At 43.0% G+C, this 12787-nt stretch overlaps 1 protein-coding gene and 1 long non-coding RNA gene across 2 annotated transcripts in view; one reads left to right on the top strand and one right to left on the bottom strand.

Annotated features, from left to right (window-relative positions):
* The first annotated feature begins 1256 nt into the window (after nucleotides 1-1256).
* LOC149336001 (uncharacterized) lies at nucleotides 1257-12331 on the top strand. Its single transcript, XM_089554632.1, has 6 exons — nucleotides 1257-1420; nucleotides 3718-3863; nucleotides 4310-4387; nucleotides 8148-8186; nucleotides 10172-10222; nucleotides 12299-12331. The coding sequence occupies exons 1-6, from the start codon at nucleotides 1303-1305 to the stop codon at nucleotides 12329-12331; spliced, it is 465 nt and encodes a 154-aa protein (XP_089410758.1). The 5' UTR covers nucleotides 1257-1302.
* Nucleotides 4645-12787, bottom strand: part of LOC149336000 (uncharacterized) — a 51777-nt gene continuing 43634 nt past the window's right edge. The window contains exons 2-3 of the long non-coding RNA XR_016284551.1: nucleotides 12297-12371; nucleotides 4645-4761 (exon numbers count right to left, since the gene is read on the bottom strand). This is a non-coding gene — a long non-coding RNA (uncharacterized LOC149336000). The remainder of the gene's footprint in view (nucleotides 4762-12296; nucleotides 12372-12787) is intronic.

Raw genomic sequence — 12787 nt, 5'->3', positions numbered from 1 at the left:
ACAGTAGGATTGCGCTCCAGGGGCTATCCTTCGCGTTGTAAGGGTGCCTCCTCCTCACATTGAGGAGGCATCCAAGTGCAATGTAGGGGGCTTCGCCCCCACGATTTACATCATTGGCAATAAAAGTTTCCACCACCACCACCACTACGGGTGGTCTCATTGCTGCGGCGTCCAGGAATTTTGGCTCAATGAAATTAAAAGCTTCTATTTTTAGCGATCAGTTATAGTGGATGTTTAGTACCTGCGAATCAATGCTTATTTGCTACAGGTGACAGCAGAAGGTATTAGTAGGGCTGGAGTTCAGACTGATAACCAAGTGTCACGGAAAGGTGAACAGCTGACCCCGACTTTCGTCCAAATTACTATCTTCTGTTAGGTTCGAATGAGATTTCATTGCAGTTATTTCTGCGAGATTTAAACATCTTTCATATGGCTGCTTATTTGCTGTCAGGAAGAACTGAAATCATATTGACGACCAATGCCCTTTCTCTTTTATGCTTCGATGTAGTAAGATATGAGAATGTCCTGACACCAAGTAAGCAGAACACTCTGGGAATGCAATTGTTTTCAAGCTCATTCTTTTCCTCTCAAAGAGGAAGCATAAAAGGAGCTGGTGCTGGAAGAATAATGTAATTCGAGCAAAACCTGTGCACTATATTAGTTGAAGCTATAGGCAGGCATAAAAGAAAGAATCAACTCTGACGAGGAGGTGAGCATGTAAAAGAATTTATTGCGTTCGCACAGATAATAACGTAGTGATTTTCACGGCGAAATACCAAAATAAAAAGAGAATATAATTCGATATGGAAACGAAACGCGTGAGGAGGTAGCGCGCAACAAATAAGATGATTAGCTACCAAGAACTGAAGAAGTGAAATAAAATGATGCCGTAGCGGTTACAAGGCAACGGGAACAAACTCGTGTACTAAAAAAAAGCAGCAATGAAAATAACAGCGGAAACGCAAGACCTACAGCAAGAAACGGTTCGCGCCGATACAGAATGACTGCAGATTCAGAAACGGCGCGAGATAAAAACGTCACTCAGCTTTCCACTAAATGCACTCGTTCGTTCGCGACACGGTGTCGCATTTTATGAAAGGAACTTGTTCCCGAGAAGGATAGAAGAAAACGCTTGCAACGTGCGACTGCAGAAAAGGGACACAAAGACGCGTATGCGTTCCGTTTCCATTGGGCGCGTGTTGGCTACGATAGGCACGAGGTCCATTTAAGGCAGAACGGTGCTGGGAGCCGACTTCTTCCCGCAGCTGTGTTCGGGCGAAAGACATCAGGGAAGACAGGAACATGAAGCCCACATTTGTTCTTGCTTTGAGCTGTGCTACTTTTATCGCCGTCTCTCGTGCTCAGGATGACGAAGATAACGGAGATATGGAGGGAGCGGCCAAGCGTAATCCGGATGTTGGTGAGTGGACGGAGATTAAGAGAAAAGATGATTGGAGTCGTATTTACCATGCATATATTGTTTCTTAAAGAGCTCTTGTGTGTTGTGTTGGGTTTAGTGGCTATCAGGCGCCAAGCTCAAGGTGTAGGCTTTCTCAAAGTGCATACGGTCAGGAGAATCTTGTCGAGACCATGTACGACGTCTCCACAATTCAGGTCGCAAGAAAGGTCGAGCTTATCTTTGTCTAGCTGCATCGCATCACTGTCACACCGCATACATTTCCTGTCTGCACCTATTCGCAGGAGACCTAAAGCAGAGTCATCAAGTTCGCAATCATATTTTAGCGCAAAAAGACGGGACGACAGAAAGACAAGATGTACATGAACGTGTTTGTCTTGTCTTTCTGTCATCCCGTCTTTTGCGCTAAAATATTCCTCTGAAGTCTGAACACCAACTAGCCCAAAATTTAACCCTTTTAGAGTCATCAAGTGTCGGCAGAGTACTGCTTCGTTTTTTGCAGGATTATTAAATGCCTCCATCACTAAACAACTGCCTCTATGTATCAAAACTTGTAGATGGGCTAGATGGAGCAGAACTTCTTTGAATGAAATAATAGCGCTGAGAAAGGCACTCACATGCATGGCCTTTTCGTGAGTGCTTTTTTTCAGCGCTTTCATTCCCCCCCCCCCCCCCCCCCCCAAAAAAAAAAAAAGACAGTTGTCTTTAACTCCCGTATTACACTGTAGTTAGAATAGAGTTAAGTGGGATCACTCCTGCGTGTGGAGATACACAGAATACTCACAGCTCCCTGACAGCACTGCGACAGCCGTGCATTAAAAGGAAACCAGATCAAGCAGCTCTGCCTTTGGAGCTCTTTAGAGCCCGTTCTGAACATTTTAGATTGCCTAATCGACCCAATGGAAAAGACTTTTCCCAGACCGATTGGCACCGCTTTATTTAGACGCAACACTACACTGTACTTTTTATACCTCGATGCAACCAGTGCCTGATCAAAACGACACATGAAAAAAGCTGTTGACTTCATAGTCAATCACACGAATGACATAATCAACAAGACAGCGCCATCTTTCTCAGGTCATATTCAACGGTACATTCCGTTTTTATTTCATCGTCCATCCTTTCCTTGCCTTCCTACGCGAAATCAGGAAATCTGTTGGCAACACCATAATCTTTTTGTTAATTGACGCTAAATAGCGATTCATGGTAGTTAGTTACCATTCAAAGAGCTTTTAATTTTCAATTTTAGGTGTTCCATCTTTCATGGAGCGTGTTAGCAGATTAGTAGAGTTAAAACATCTGAAATGCATTGTCTTCACAAACTGTACTGCAACTTGGATGGGATGTCAGTATTTCATGAATTTTTCCCCAAATAATCTTTCCGTGCATGTTCAAGGCAGCTGAGCATGATATCGCACCTAATCTCTACCCGACATTTTAATTAGTGCTAACACTAATTTCAGATGCATCGGTGTGATGCGGGTAAGAAAAGGCGCGTAAGCTCGTTTCTCGGCGGGCACCCAAACTATGCTCTGAGAGAATAGGGGAACCAATGAATAAAAGAAGGAAGAGGGAGCAAAAGAGACGCCGCAATGGAGGGCTGCCGATAAATTTCGACCAACTCGGGTTCATTAACCTGCACTAACACAGCAGACCACATGAGCACCTTGCGTTTCGCCTATATCAAAACGGAGGTGAAGAGCGATGCACAAAAGGACAGCGAGGAGAGGAAAACGGATTACAGGGAAAGTAAAAGCCAGTATGAGGCCGGTGACGTTCCCCAAAATAACGTGACACCAGGCATAAGTGTTTTGATGCCGCGTGAAGGCAGATCGAAATCGCTTAGTACATATCAGATTCTGAGGTCTAATCACCTGCCGACACAAATTGAGCCTCTAAGGGTCATCAAAGCCTTCCTTAAACTACTACCTGGCGCACCTTGAGCGAGACTGACTCTGGACGAAGGGTAGGGAAGACGATATTCATTATGCCTCAAAGTTAACAATGTATGTCAAAGAAGTTTCAGTCCGCAAGCGAACGTTTCGACAAGACGGCTTGCCCAGGCGAAGACAAGTCGTTTTGTAGAAACGTTGGTTAGGGGAGTGAGGTTCTATCCCACACACTGTAGTACATATTGTGCTAGGGTAGAGAACAAAGATTTAGAGCTTCATGCCCACCATCTTCAACTCCTGCTTCCTCCTTCGACTCAGGAAGGAGTACATATGGGAAATGGCACTAATTTGTTTGCTCCAGGCGCATTTCACCTAAGCTGCGCTTTGATTTTCTTTTTTCCCCATCAGTGGGTAATATCATATACGTCATGGGGAAACTGGGAGAGATGGTTGTGCCAGAACCCGACGCTAGAAGAACAATGAGGGATTACCTGAGGAGAGCCGACAAATGCTTCAGGAGAGCAGATGGCCTGGAAATCAAGTATATGAACAAGGCAAGTCTCAAATTTTGGTTTTTGGTTACCGCATGCGTTGAGAGATGTAGAAATATTAAATATTTGGCGCTCTGCACCGTGAAGCGCGAAAGAAATTTTTTTTTATATACGCTTCCAATAAATACACACATATGGCTCAACGGCGTAGTGTTCGTATGTTTGCGCGTAAAATAGATGGCTAACTTAAATTTGACCTTCAGTGTCTGGTACAGGATTTGTAGCAACCTGTTTACTTATACTTGGCAGCGACAGCCCACTCTGAGCAAATTACGGGCCGAGGAGTAGATATGCACACTATGAAGGCTTCCTGATTCTTAATCTCCATCTTAGTAGAACAGTATCACTGGCCTTTAACGCACCGAGCTAAGGCAAGCTAAGGCGAGCTAACCGCTCATGGTATTGGCTGATCGTCCTTAAATATTTGTATTTTACTTCTTTGTCTACAGTTTGTCCAAGGTATTCCTAAAGCTATGGACTGTCAAAGATTGACCTTCTCTGCGAAAAACCGAAGGGAACAGCAAAAGGTAAGAACTGATAGAAAGCGATGCTAGAAAGGAATGAAAAAGTCGTGGCACCGCATATGGCGGGAATGACTATTAGGCCAGTGGATGTCCAGAACGACGCAATACAATCGAAGCAGGATTTCATAATAAAGTTCCTACGCCGAAAAATGTATACATCAGCAGCTAATGTTATCCACTCAGGCCACAGGATGTACCCGTAAGGGTCAGGCATAGATAATCTCCTATATTAAGCACCAAACATTTTAAAACGAACCAGTGTCCTACATAAATTCTGCCTCTTAATCATGAGCAGTTTTTTGCCATTCATAGTCTGCGTCTCTCGGTTTGGCTTCCGAATGGATGCTCCAGTAGCAATGAGTTCAGCGGGTCCCACCCTGCAAATGCAATAGGTCACCAGTCTTATGTGAAGCGGAGAATAAACTACACCATCATGCAAGCATTTCACTGTGTGTAATTATTGGACAAAAACAATACCTACTTTTGAATAGTGAGGAGAGAGATACACATGAATATAAACGCGTATGATATCAACACCAAAAGATATAGTTGGATAAGTTCAAGAAACATCCGAAAGTTTCAATTTCACTTTAGAATCGCATTCCCATGCAGAGCAGGTAGAATGAGCGATTTTTTTTTCCTGCAGAAGCAAAATTTTCAGCATAGTTTAACTGATGTAAAAGAGTATTCTATATTTTAGCCCCTGCAAAAGACAGCTGCTGTTCTCCATATAAGTTATTAGTGGGCGGAAGATTAGGGTTACATTTCTAAAGTACGCGATGGCGTATGAAAGACGCACATATGGAAGGCGCGGTAGCATCTTGTGATGTCAGTTAAGCCACTTGCTGCTTTTAGCAGGGGCGGTGGATCGAAGGGCCGTATGTGTAGTTCGGCAGAAAATGATTTGTTGTGATTCTCTTTAGATTGCTTTATGATTGCTAATGACCATTTCTGTAATTTTTCGAATGAGACTAGATAACTGTTGTGCGTTCAGCCCCATGGTTATAGTCAGTACAAAAGGTAGCTCTGGATAAAGTAGAATTAATAAATGAGCAATGTACCTGTGTCTAAGAAGTCACGTTATAGTATTCTTATAGTACTACAAGTCTTATACTACTACTTTAAGTATAAGTCTATAATAAGTATAAGTATATGTCTATAACTACTATAAGTATAGTCTTATAGCTTATAGTACTCGGACGCCATCTTCACGTCCACTGCTCAAAAATGATTTTTCCAGTGCAGGTACCTATCAAGTAGACCGGCAATATGTTGAAAGCGAGGAGTATATTTCTGTAGAGAGTTCTCAGGGCTAATACTCAGAGTCAATAATTACTTTATACTTTAGTAGTGAAATCTAATCTACCTTTAGCCGCCGTGGTGTCATAGTGTTTATAGTGCTTGGCGGCTGACCCGAAAGAGGTAGGTTCGATCCCGGCAGCGGCAACAGCATTTCGATGCAGGAGAAATGATGAGGCCCATGTGCTGTGCGATGTCACTGCACGTCAAAGAGCACTAGGCGGTCGGAATTATCTGGAGCCCCCCACTATGGCATCCCTCATAGCCTGAATTGCTTTGGAACACTAAACTTTATAAAGATAAGCAAAATAAAATCTTATGTACTTTGTTTTGCTCATATTAAAACACACCTTATTAGGTGAAAATCATTCAGAGAAGCTTGGTAAATCTAAGTTCATCTTGTAATCATTCCACACCAGCACATCGCCAAAGTCTAGGGCATGCCGGAGGTCAGAAACATAGAAAAAGCAGGTGTCCCAAAGCGAATTCCTAGGACAGGCCTGCATTCATAGGCTGTGGTACAAAATACATTAATCATTGCAAATATTTCATGACGCATATTTTAAGTAACTATAAAACAATTCCGAAAACTGTTCTCTAAAACCATACTGTTTTAGCCTGTACAAAAGAATGAAACTCTCAAATGTGCCAAAAGCCTTGTTATTTAAACAGGTTGATCGATTAAACGTCCATTGACGAGTATGGTAGATGGATCACTTGTGGGCGGTCTCTCAGTCCAGAGCTTCGGAGACTTCTGCCGGCCACCTCCAGTGCCTGGTCTTGCAGGCGTGCGTTGGTCGGCTTCACGTCCCACAATTCCAGGGTGGCATTACGCAGCTTTGGACGGCGGGATTTTAGGGTTAAGGTGTCGCGCCGCACCATGGACCCATTCGTTAACTGTTGGGTGCAGGCGATGTAAGTGGTGTGGGTTGGGACAGGTGTTTGAATACGCCGTAGAAGGCAGAAATCTCCAGAGGTGAGCGAATGATGAGTGAAAAGCGAACATTTGGGACCTTAACATGGTTGCCAGACAGCACACCAGGCTATTGCTGCGGTTGCCAAGAGCAGCTTTATAGTGAGCAAGAGCTCTCCTAAGCTAGTTTCTGGTTTGTCAGCGCTTCTGCGCTAGCTGACCTCAATGCTCGGACACCTCTAGGCAGAAAAGAAATTATTGTACGCGCTTTAAACGTACACGTAGGAATACTCGAAGCGCTTGGTGTCTATGCTTGCGTAATTTTTCGCCTTGTCTTAACTGCTGTCTCCAACTCCATACCAGGACAGCTTCGCTCTCCTGCAAAAACAAGTTGTCCAACTTTTTGTACAGCCTAAAAGTTGTCCAACCTTGACTGCTTGTCCAACAAGTTGTGCTTAACAAGTTGTCCAACAAGTTGTCCAACCTTAACTGCTCCAGTTTCCCCAACGCCACTCTGTTTAGTAAAACAATGTTTTGCGCCGACTGGTGCAGCTGAAGGTGGAAGTGCGACGCTTTCGTCAGTATGCTCTAAATTCTTGTGTGGGTGAATGTTTTATTGCATATGCCGTCGGTCATCCACTTATTTGTTACACATTACCGCATAGGTGGCCTAGTGGCCGGAGAATCTGTCTCGTACGCGGGTGCTGAGGTGTTTGAACCCCAGCACCACCAAGTACGCGTCTCTTTTTTAATAAATTCCAGCTTTCTCCCCTATTATCGCTGCGCTTCTCTGGGGTGAAATTTTCGGAAGCATGCGTCTTTGCCTTAATCTCTTGCCTTGCATAACAAACATGCATTTTCATGGTGGCCTTTGGCCAATATTTCTTTACGCCATTTAAATAAAAATCCTCACTTGTTAAATACCTGCACAGTTTTAGAGCCCACAGTCGGCAGGAAGTAGGCTGGTCGCCAAAGATGCAGCAGTTTAGACGGACAACTACGTGCGAAAAAAAAACAGGTCAGGTTATTTATGCGTTTTATTTCTTGTTTGAGCGAATACGTCTCAAGCCAACGCGACAATGCAAAACCTAAATGGTTAGATGCTGCGGCAAACCCTCCGTTTTTAAGTCTCTCGGAAGCAGTGAGGGGACACTGCGCAGCATGGATGCCTTAGTACGGTAAAACGCAATGCTCCGCCAGCCCCCATTCTGTTTTAAAATTTCGCAATTTATGAAGTTAGTCTATTTCTTGAGGTCGCTTCTCGGGTGCTGGGTCGAAACTCGAGGCGGTGTAGATTGTGGTGTTTGATTGTTACCACCAATGACTACGAAAACATTCAAATCGTTCTGCTTACAAGCTGACACTATTGCACAAAATATGCAACTAGTATTGAAAATGCACCCCGGGTTCTTCAAGCAAGAGTATTAGGGCTACTTGCTATAATAGACGGCAATGCAATACGACGTAAAACCATGGTTGCGCAAAATGAAATCGGCTGTTGTTTATTTTGCCGCTTATCCAGCCTTAACTTGATTTTTCTCTTTTCCATAGGCCGCCCAGTGCTACGTCAAGAAACTTATCCAATTCCAGGTAGACCATTTATTCATTGTCAATTAATTCGCCTGTCACTAAGCTAAGTGCACATTACACGAATTTTAGAAAATAGTAGTGCGCTTGTTTTAATCTTGAAACAAGCAATTAACAGGAGCAACAAAAACTTTATAAAAATATTTTCTGCAATCAGTTTTGCAGGAACCCAGCTGTGTGCGGAGAGTGCTACCAAACGACAAATATAAATGTATTGTGCTTTGCTCATATCAAGCTGCGTAAAAGCTTATCTCAACGAATATAAAAGAACGAATGTTTTGCAACTTTCGCATATAATGAGCTGGAAGCACCATGAAAAACCACAACATTATGCGTAAAATATTTAGCGTACAAGTCTTTAATGATGAAACGCGAATATTGAGTTTCCCGGAGAAAGCTAGCAAGCAGAGTTTTCACGGAGGCTACCCTCTATTAGTGACAAGTTAGTGCGTTGGTTGGAACTGGCTCAGCAACGTAAATGAAATGAGAGAAAGAGGTACAGTACGGTCCAGTGTTAAAGGGAACATGAGATCGTGTGGCCTCCGCGCTTCTGGTGGGAAATGTCGGCACAAGGTGCATGCGCAGTAGACATAGCGGCTGGCCTTTCCGCGCATGCACCTGATGCCACCCATTCTCGCCGCATCTTGGCACCACGGTTTCATGAAGTGCAGAGGCACACGATCGCATGTACCCTTTAACACTGGACCGTACCGTACACACAACGATGTGTAACTAGGAACACTTTGCTCCACTTCGCCGCAGGGGGCGCTATCGTGCAATGCGTAGAACCAGTGAAAAAGAGAGAAAACGCGTTAATATATGTTTATACGTCTTTCAAGTGTTCCACGATACCTCCACGGGCGACGGGGTGAAGCAGACAGTTTCTAATTGTGCACCGTTGTGGGTACTTTGCCCTCTCATTTACGTACGCCAGGCATTTCTAAGCAGAGTACGAACTTCTTTACCAACATACCGTTAGTCAGCCATTCATGACTCTGTTGTCACACAGTGCTCAGAATTGCAGGGTAAGTAAACCCCAGCGCGACTTCTTGTTATGCACGAAATTAACGCTGTGCGCTTTGTGCGTAGGACTTCGCTCTAAAGACAAGTAATTCTTAAATTACTGTGTCTAGGATTGGCGTTCCCCGTTAATAAAGAAAACAAATGACTCTAGGACCAACTGTGCCCCGTAAAAACTCCTGCAAGATGCGTTCTCACAACTGCGCAAGTTACGGAAACGGATGAGACCTGAAACGCTAACGAAAAGCAAAGAAATATTTTGGTCCATATAATGCAGGAACTCTGGACCAAAAAAAAAAAAAACTCACTTTACTACCATTTGAGTAAAAAATCTCGGCTTGAAGCTGAGGTTCAGGGAATTTTTTTTTCATGGTTCCTGTGTAACGCAAATTTTTGCTGTCGGATGCTTATACACGGTAGCATTCAGCTTTAATCTCAACATTAAAAATCTCTACCGAGATTTGTGAAGCTAGTAAAAGCGCAGCGAGGATTAGAATACACCTGGTTTGCTGCGCAGAGGAAATTTGGCACACAAACAATACAGATTTCCATAAGAGATACTTCTTTAAAAAATAAAAAAGCATTGCTAAGCTGCCGCAAAAGAGTGAACTACATTTTGAGCCTCTCGGTAAAGCCTCTTGAGAAAGAAAAAAAAAGGATAGCCACTTGATTATCACAAACACACATGAACCTTTCTATAGAGTTGTGTTGTATTGGGTTTTCTGGCACATAGCCAGCTAAGGCCATCATGCACCAAGCTCACCTTTTTGTATAAAATTGGTTCGGTTAAACTCGACCCTTTCCCGCATTATGCAAGTATGCTTCACTCGCGCTTGTGTATCTTACTGCCACCGGAAGTACGGAAATTTTTTGATACCAGCGCGAAAAATGATTCCTAATATGCACACGCCTTTCATCTGCTCAAGACTTCATGCTTTTATTCTCCCGTCCTTGCTTTTCTTAAACAGAAAATCAACAGAATACCGATGGACCAAGTCAGGAAGCTGGGTGCTATGGTGGTACGTACAATTTTAGTACATGTTGTCTAAAGGCTAAATTTAAGAAACAACAATATTTTCGCCTCTGAATAACTCCTGCGTGTCAAATACGTCCTATGCTTTGCGGCCAAGTTGGGAACAGTTAACGAAAGATCACGCTCCAGCTCTTAATGCCAAGTTGAGCCGGTAACAGATTTATCTTACTGTTTTCTAAGTCAAGGTTTCTTCTTCATGGTTCTGTGTATAGTGGACCACAGCAGGACACACACTTGTTCTTAGCGTCTTGATTGCCCTTACGGTATCAGGAATTATCTCATTGCTATTGTCGTCTTGTCGTCGCCTTAACCGACTTCGACAATTTAGGCGCCTATATATAGATAACTGGGCATAACCTGTCCTGCTTAATTTAACCTCCAGTTCTAACGCAGTCTGTAGGAACTCTTTTTTCCTTGTAAGGAGCGGAAATGTTCCGAGAGGATGTGCAACTAACTGCGCAAATGATAATAATAAAAGCAACGAAAAATGAGAAAACCTACACATTAAAATCTCTTATTGTTTCTGCTTGATTATAAAAATATCTGCCTCGCTAGAGTAGTTTTTTGTGCCATTTTGTCGTGCAGATGCCCTTTGTATTCATTTCGTATTTTATTTCAATTATCTGCGTTGATGTCAGATTCGCGCCCACTTTCGTTGTTATGACGCTGCGTGTGTCTGCAGCCTTGTGTTCTACTGTACTGTACGTTACTGTTAAGAGTTTGGCTTTGTGCTTTCATCCGTAAATCGTCAGTGAAACAAAGGGCATTTTATTACTAGGGCTCACCGTAAGTTTGATATCGCTAAATGAAAACGCTAATACAGTAATGCCCAGATAGCCATTGCGTAATCCAAAATTTACGAATAAAGCGGCCTTTTAGCTCTGATTCGTGGCGGTGGCATATGAATAAAAAATACACAAATCTGAGTCGATTGGTTACATGTAAACCTTATTTCGTACCCTTCAGGAGAAAACTCTCTTTTAATTTGTCTACCTCTACCCCTGTCATGAATTACCCTCGGCTTTCCAAAGGAATAAAATTTCCTAGCGTCATCGCCCTTGTTACATTGTGCTGTCTTGCATGCCAAGCAAGGATTGTGCGGACTCACATAATAACAGTCAAAGTACTGACCTCACAATTATCAATGTGGCGTCAGTGCACAGAAGTATAGCAAGTGGTTGAAATGACGCAGTTTGCGAGCCAAAATTTTCTTATTTTATGTTGATAGATGTATGTCCAGATTGTATTTTAGATTCAAATTCAAGATTCAAATTAAAGTTTCTTTATTTCAGCATCGCTTACATCGATACTAGGGGCCGTAGACTAAAAGGCACACAAACGGCCTGACGAGGCCCACGGCCCCATACACTTTACATAGGCTGAAACAGCAGGAAACCGTACACAGTGCAGGAATTTACACACATTGCCCGCATGCAAGCAGGAAAATAAAATTGAAACGACAATGAACGAGCCATGCTATGGGCAAACAACAATAGCGTAATTGATGCGAACACTTTGGGGAGTTGGAGGGTATCCATCTGAGTGGAGCGGGAATATACAGAGACGTGACACAAAAAATGGGAAAGGAGAAAGGCGCCTGCATTGTGCCATTGTCTTTTCTTGCTGTTATCAGCAATCTACGCGCATGAAACCACTAGCTGCTTCGTTACCGCCTCTTCGCTTCAAGGCAGGAATGAATATAATTTTGCAACTATGCCACCTTCGTATTTGTGCCTGAGTAGCTACCCACGGTTTCCGAAAGTGATAGTTCATATCCCCTAATGCATGGCGAGACGATTGAAAAAAAATTATTTTAGCAGATGCAAAGTAGAACCCGAGAAGTGATTGAAATGAACCACGAGTGAGTTTTACATATGGCCATGAGATCAGCAAATAAATAATTTAGGTAGAATAGTTTAAATGACTTCTGATCTCCAACGTTAAAGCCAACCAGCTTACTATTGTAGACAAGGATTTCCAACGCAGGATGTCGTTCTCAATCTCTGTCCAATGAATAACTAAGTGTTAAAATAATAAATAAGTAACTGTGGTTCTCTTACAGGCGTGCTTGAAAGAAAGCTTCCTGTTGGTGTGAAGATGCAAAACTTCTGCGCTGTGGGGAACTCCTGCTGCACCTGGAATGAAAATAAGAGCAGTCGAAAAAAAAAAGAAGAGTGGTATGCACGCAGGCAAAGACAGATAAGTTAATAAGTGAAAGAGGCAAGAAAACCAGCAAGACCGGGCAGTCAATAAACTGGCAAGACTAAAACGCGACCTCAGGGATACGTTACTGTCGCCTTTTTCGCATGTCGTGCATGTTCACGCCCAGAGCACAAACACCTATCCTCCCGCTTAAGGTGCCATTAGTGTATGCTGTACATATACATGTTTACGTTGACCATTTTAAATACAGTGGCAGTCTTCATCAATGTACACATGAGTTAGGGTCACATCGTTATTTGGATGAGCTTTCCAGCTAAGATGCAGAACTGTTGCCGCTGAAATACCATCAAAGGCACTTCTGCAAAAATATATATATACAATAAATGGC

The sequence above is a fragment of the Amblyomma mixtum genome, chromosome 7 (assembly GCF_055824585.1).
Source record: "Amblyomma mixtum isolate Tamu chromosome 7, ASM5582458v1, whole genome shotgun sequence".
Lineage (NCBI taxonomy): Eukaryota > Metazoa > Arthropoda > Arachnida > Ixodida > Ixodidae > Amblyomma > Amblyomma mixtum.
The sequence above is the reverse complement of the archived record's forward strand: the minus strand, read 5'-3'. Positions and strand labels throughout refer to the sequence as shown.